This window comes from Oryzias latipes, chromosome 14, assembly GCF_002234675.1.
Source record: "Oryzias latipes chromosome 14, ASM223467v1".
NCBI classification, from domain to species: domain Eukaryota; kingdom Metazoa; phylum Chordata; class Actinopteri; order Beloniformes; family Adrianichthyidae; genus Oryzias; species Oryzias latipes.
In genome coordinates, this window is record NC_019872.2 from 16145302 (window position 1) to 16152251 (window position 6950).

Below are 6950 nucleotides of genomic sequence, written 5' to 3' on the forward strand. Positions count from 1 at the left end.
ATGAAGAATATAAACTTAAAATTAAAATTAAGGAAGTAAAAAGTAAAAACAGAGGTCTGTTGTACCATCTAAAAATAACAATCAACATTCTATTCTAAAGGATCCATATTCTTTTCAAAATGTATGAAAGGTTGCCATATTTTTTCAAATTCTTCTACTTTGTCTTTTCAAATATATGTAATTCTTTTTAAAGGGACCCTGACAGCATTTGTTGGAACCATTGGGTTATGCTTGGATTGTAAGTGTTTTTCCACCGTTTGGCAATACACATTTTTGAAAAGCTGAGAACATTTGGTAACATTTGAGTATTTTACATAACTCCGGTCCAAAATAGGGTCATATTAGGAAAAACAATTAAAATATAATTTAGTGTAGGATAGTAACACAGTTATCTTATGTTCAAATGAAAATTTAAACCAGAAATGTATAAATTTGAAAAAAGGATGGAATCAAAGATGAAAAATCACTAAGCAAACTGTATTCTATTGGACATTGCCAATAAGAAAAACACCATTTACCCTTTTTTAGCTTCAAACGTTTCTATACAAATAGCTCAAAAATGCTAAATTGCTACAGTATGTGTCATTAACACTTATCTTCCGAGCCTACCTTTTGTTTTTTTTAGCCTTTCTTGGTGATTCCTTTTTGGGGGGTTTTCAGTATGCATTAGAATTTATGTTTTGTTCATTTTTGTTTCATATTTCAGAGAGACAAAACTTTTGACAGATCTTTTTGCTATTTCTGTTGAGAATTGCATATTCTCACTTTCCAGTGCTCTCAGTGGGTTAAGGCTGATGCCAATGAGCAAGAGTTTGAGAAACTCAGCAATAAAATTTTTAATAAATTGTTGCAGTGTACATTTAGTTTTCCAAGCTGTAAAAACTGAATTAAAAGCCTCTAAAGGGAGGCGTATCACTTTTTTTTGCAAAAAGCAAAACTTTTATTTCTGTTCTCTTTTTGCTAAAATGGAAACAAATCTTTACCTTTCAAGGTGCCCTAAGTTCACCTCATCATCTACATTTATTTAATCTAAAACTTAACTTTTTGGACACACAACTCAGTGGTGAATACAATATATTTGACGATGTTAGATTACATCCACTAATCATTTCTAAGAGGAAACAAGCCTGGAAATCTAGCAGTCAATTAAAGTGAGCGTAATGTGTTGCTGAACAGCCCCCCTCAAATGCAGCAGCTACGAGCTAAATTTCCTCCATCTTTTCTGGCTGCTTCATCGCAGCCAAAGCCAAACTGCTGATCTCGATGATAGCCAGAGCTTTTTTCAAGCAGCTCTTGTCTGCTCTGTATTTGAGGGGGGAACCTGTGATGAAAGTATGACGCTGCTGTGTTTGTCTGTTAGTCAGGAAAGGGTTCCTATTAGATCCAAACAACAAAATGTACCAAAAAAAAAAAATAGTATGATTATTCTTTGACAGCTAACAGAAGCTGCTTTATTTTGCCCTTTGAAAAATTCTTTTTGTGATCAGTGTGTGCCGATTACTCAAAGCGATAAAGGTGGGGTCCGGCATGTTAGGACAGCTCTGGATGTTGAAAGTTTTTACTGCCTGCTTTCTGTGAAATGTTGGCCTGGACCCTACTCTATCGCTTTGTACTGTATAAAGTAGTTTAAAGTTGAATAACATAAAATAACATAATACAATGTTATTTATGTTATTTCCCACGTGAAGAACTCCTGTAAACCTTGCAGTATTGAAACTCAGTGAACAAGGCATCTTAGACAAGCTGAAAAACAAATGGTGGTACGATAAGGGTGAATGTGGAACCAAGGACTCTGGAAGTAAGGTCAGTCGCTGCAGGTCTTTTCATACTGATGGCTAAACTGCATTTTGACTTAACTGTTCATATGCAAACATCTTAAGCATACATTTCTCTCAGAAATAATAAGCATGATATCCTTTTTTTTTGTCTTCAGATCAACACATAGACAACTGCAGTAGTTCATCCACACAGTTTACTATTTCAAACATGACTCATTGCATAAAATCATCACCACTGTATGCAGACAACTGCAGCATGACGACACATACTTTACATTCATGCCATACAGTTTTGAACTGAATTGAAACCATTATACTGCTATCTTTCATCCAAACCTTTATTGAAATTTAGTTTATCGTCTGTCTTATTCATTTGTGTTTGCGCCTGTTGTGCCAAAAAAAGCAAAACACTACTGTTAAAAGAAGTTAAAAAGTTCAAACCATATTTCCAGCGGTGAACACTGCATGTGTCGAAAAAAAAAAACTGGATAAAGAAATATGATAAATATCAAATCCCAGCAGTAAACCTTCATTAGAAAATGTTAGTCTTGATTCAATGAGAAGATTTCCATATCTTTATTTGCCAATTATAAATAAAGGCACTGATAAAACTGCAAACAGATCTTGACTGATGGCTGAGATCTTGATGGAGTCATGCTGGAATTCATCATCAAAAGCATGACTTTATTAAAATCTTGCAGACGTGTGAACTATTTTTTATTTACTTTTTGAGGAGCTGTGGAATTGCAATATGTAATTTCTTTAACCTAATGATAACACGCAGTACTAAAACTTCCCTGAAGTGTGATTAAAAAGTTTGTCTGTTATTGAGTCTGAATGAGAATCCTCACCAATAAGTTTAAATTTAATAAACTATTATCAAATATGTAAGTCTGGGTCCTCCTGTGCCAGTCCCCAGTCCGAAGAAAATACAGGGTTGTGTCAGGAAGGGCTTCTGCCGTTAAAATCTCTGCTAAACCAAATGTGCGACTCAGTAGAAGCTAATTTACTGGTGGAATAAGCCGAAAGGTGAAAAATGAGTTTTTTGTCTAGGAAAGCAGATTTGTCTTTGAATTGTTGCTAGCGAAGAAACTATGTATTTTTGTCCTATTATTTCACATTTGTGAGTGACAAAAAAAAGTCGCCTGACTCAAACTTTGCTCTTATGTGCTGTTTTCTTAAGGAAAATGTGCTTTGGATTTGTAAAAAAAATCTAAAAATCTCTTCATCTTCAACAGACAAAATTGCTTTTTTTTTCTGGTAAAAATAGACATTTATTGCAAAGAACATATAAATGACATTGAAAGTAAAAAAAAAAAAAGAAGTAAGTGCAAATGGTAAAACTCACATAAATGAATTTCAATACGACTGTTTGGCTTTGAATGGCAGCAAAATGGTTCAGTTCACCGTCCACAGCTTTGATTGTTTAGAGGAAATGTGTTGAGGGAGAAGTTGAGCAGCTATGCTAGACAAATGAGATTTAATCTGTAGACCTGTACGACCACGACCACCTTCCTCTTTGTGTGGCCTCGTAAAGAGCCCAGAGAGCAGGATAGACAGTAAGTCTCTCTACATTCACCTTCTCAGATCTTAGATTACAAAGGACTGGTGAGGAGAAATCAGACACTTCTCATTCTGTGTAAATCTGTTTTCTCACTTAAAGCCTAAATTTAGCAGCTGTAGGTTCTAGAAACAGTCAGCTACCTCCAGTTTCCTGATAGCTAAGCAAGATGTGAATGTAGGTTATGCGCTTGTGTTTTGTAATGTGGTGTTTGCCTTATGGTGTCATTCCAAACTCTTAACAATGGTCTTTACCCCTCCCCCAGGACAAGACAAGTGCACTAAGCCTGAGCAACGTGGCAGGAGTCTTCTATATTCTAGTTGGAGGCCTTGGCTTGGCTATGACCGTGGCTTTGATAGAATTCTGCTATAAGTCACGGCAAGAAACTAAAAGACTCAAGCTGGCAAAGAATGCCCAAAACTTTAAGCCAGCCCCTCCTGCAAACGCCCAGAACTTTGCCACGTACCGTGAAGGCTACAATGTGTACGGGACAGAGAGTGTTAAGATCTAAAAGGTACACCTGAGATTCTTTCTATTTATGTTGTGCTTTGTGTTTGTTTAATGCTCAGAACTTATTGTAAGTCAAAGTTAGATAGATTCAAATGTTGTGTAGACAACCCCCCCCCCCCCCCCCTCTGTCCTGATGTGACAATTTGATGAGGAGCACAAATGCACCTCTGACTTTTAAGTAGAAAAACTATCAGTGACCTGATGATAGGATAACCATCAATGTAAATTGGAATACAGCTATGTGCTCCAGAATGCAGGATTTCTTTTGTAGACCTGCACTTCCTGTTAATGTGACCTTGTAAAGAGACTGGAGAGCAGGATGGCCAGAAAGTCCACCTCCATATCTGCATATCTGAACAGAAAAACTTTGTAACCAGTTTACATGGCCGTCTAATAAAGTATTTGACTTTCTGAAACTGGGCAAAGAGGCGGGGCTTAGTTGGTTGCTGATATTGCGAGCAAGGCCATCTTAAAGTTAAGGTATTGACAATTACCTGTCATTAAAAAGAAAATTCCAGCTATTTCTACATCATTTTATGTTCAAATATACAACAATGAATACAAATCTGAAATAAATAGTTAAGTTGTCATGGCTTAAAGTGGTAAGAAAACAATGGTTCTCTAATCAGTGTTGTAATTATTCTTTTTGTTGGATCATTTTATTTTGAAGTAATGAGTACTGTCATGGTCGTGTAACCTGGAAGTAGTGGTCACATTTTCAAACTGGAGGTCAAAGGCTTTTCCTTGCTCAGCAGTCATTATCAGACAGGAGCAGCTGAATAATGAAGTACATGTGATGGTTGTGATAATCAAACAAAGAGCACATAAACCTGTTTACTTGTGCTCATGGAAACGTCTATCTGTGACAAGGAACTCAGAAGTCCTTATAGCCCGGGTTTGGTTATAGTAGGAACTGCCTTTTCAATGAAGCCAGGTCCAGATAGGAATCCTCTAAACCAGGGGTCTGCAACCAGCAGCTCTGAAGCCAAATGTGGCTCTTTGGTTAAAGAAAAATAAGTATGTAATTAGTAAAGCAAAAGAATTGCCAAATTCAAACTTTATTTAATGAATTCACAAACATTTGAAAGGACAGTATGTATTACAAGATGAACTGCAGAGAATTGAGTGGAGGTCAGTAAGCACAACCAGAATTTAGGTGCATAAGGGTTATAAGCTTTTCTATTTTTGAACAAATTTAAGGATTTTAAGTGTGCCGCATGGCTTGAAAAATATGGTAAGGCTCATGTAATCATCTCTGATTTCATTTTAGTTGGTTAGATTGATACATTTCTCACTGAAATGCACCACAAACAGTAAAATAACGTTTTTTTTAAATCACTGCTTATATTATACTGTCTACAGCTACGTTTGCTGCATTGAGATGATCCTCTGTGACACAGGTTGTCTTTTATTTTGAAAGGAAGTCATGTGAACTTTTGAAAGGGTGAAATAAGACTTTGTGCCTCCTGCTGGGTTGTGGTCAGTGAGAAATCAACCCGAATGCCTCTTTAAGTGCTGAAGACTGCAGACCCCTGCTCCAACCCCTCCTCAGTAGATTGGTTCTGGAGGCTTCTGTGCGCATCAAGTGAAAAAAAACTGCATCCAGTCGGAACCTCCAATGTCCAAATGTTTCTCCCACACTTGTGAGTAATCAGAGAGCCAAGAGACCTCAGGCTGGGCTGAGGGGTGGGCGTTCACTTCCAAAGAGAAGTAACAGGAAATACTTTCTTTAAGCTCATTAAATGTCTTTTCGAGACTTTGTTTTGAGTTTCCCAGCTGCTACCACTCAGGCAAAATACGAAAACACACAAATATTTGTTTTGTTTTTTCATGTTTTTGCCTTTGCAGAGGTGGTACATGAATCCCCCTGGTGGATGGAAACAGCACTCAGTGTGATCCCAAAATCCCTCTGTGGACGCCCTCGGGGACGAGGGCGCCCTGTCCTCAGCTTGGACAAAAGCCTACAAGTCAACAAGTGCTCATTGTGGGTTTTTCAGACCTGTCACACTAACAGAGAGCAAAGACACAGCAGGACTTGTGCGCCTGAAAGGATTTGCCTCTTGTAGTGCCTTATGGAGCATTTCATGGCAATGCAATTAAGACTAAATTAACTTGAAAACAACAGAAAAAAAAATCAAAGACTGAGAGAATTGAGATGAACTGATGGAACGGTTGTTTTATATTTCTAAAGGAAGACAAAAAAAGCCATGGTTTTCAAGCAAAACCTTGACAAAGTCATGCGAGTCGTTTAAATACATATTTTTGTGGTGAGACTTGGAGCTGGATAAATGTTATATTAAGTCAAGTAATTTTCTTGTTTTATTCTAAGGTTTTTCTTCTGGATATTTAGGACAAGCCTCACTCAGCCTGTAAGGTTAAACTGTTGAGAAAAACTCCCAAAATACAACTTCTGATTATCCACTGCTTTTTAATACCAGTTTATTCCAACTGCCATCATTTCAAATGTTTAGGGGGAAAAAAGGCCCACTTTGTATCATTTAGTCCCATGTTTGTAAAATCTCAGTGACAGAAAAAAAGGCCCCTTTTCATAGAATAGACTATTCCAATGTTAAGCCGAGCTCATGGTTTCTCCTGTGTTCTGATTTGAGTGCTGTTCTGCAGCTGCAATTCTTTTCTTGGTGACACTTCATAGCTTCTTGGGTTGTGATAAGCTTTCTTTGCCTATGCATTCTACCGAAGAGGAGCTGTACAGCGAGGAAGACGGCAGCAAACGCAACAAAAAGCGAACTTTTGTTTCCATGACACACAGGACGAAGCTAAACGCCGCCGACCACGCGAGCCTACATCTGTTCCATCCTTCCTGCCATCAGCATAAAGTGCATGTGAATTTGGTGACCATTAAACGAGCTGCAACTCCAAATGGATCCTGGTTTAATTGACTTACAATGACGAGTTTTGGGTCCGGTTTGTCTTTGTAACGACTCCTTAACCAGGTTGCATGTGTGGAATCAAGAAACCTCTGGAGAGGTCATGTACAAAGTTTTATTACATTTCCTTAATAAAAAGCAAGTTTATATTATTGAGGCTTTGTTTTTTCCTGTAAAAAAACACATTTTAATGAAGTTTGCAGTGTACCGGTA

At 37.5% G+C, this 6950-nt stretch overlaps 1 protein-coding gene across 5 annotated transcripts in view; it reads left to right on the top strand.

Moving 5' to 3' along the window:
- The window catches only part of LOC101158221 (glutamate receptor 3), a 77568-nt gene extending 70679 nt beyond the window's left edge, over nt 1-6889 (top strand). For 2 of the 5 annotated variants that reach the window (XR_909990.3, XM_020708955.2), the window contains 2 exons: nt 3605-3853; nt 5698-6889. Coding sequence is in view for 3 of the 5 variants with exons in the window: in XM_020708955.2 (XP_020564614.1) it covers nt 3605-3850 (246 nt within the window). In the remaining 2 variants the exon portion in view is untranslated. Of the gene's footprint in view, nt 1-1688; nt 1833-3604; nt 3854-5697 lie in introns of those variants that run through there. The other 3 variants (XM_004076486.4, XR_002291684.2, XM_011483618.3) reach the window with 3 other exon arrangements.
- The last annotated feature ends 61 nt before the right edge of the window (nt 6890-6950 follow it).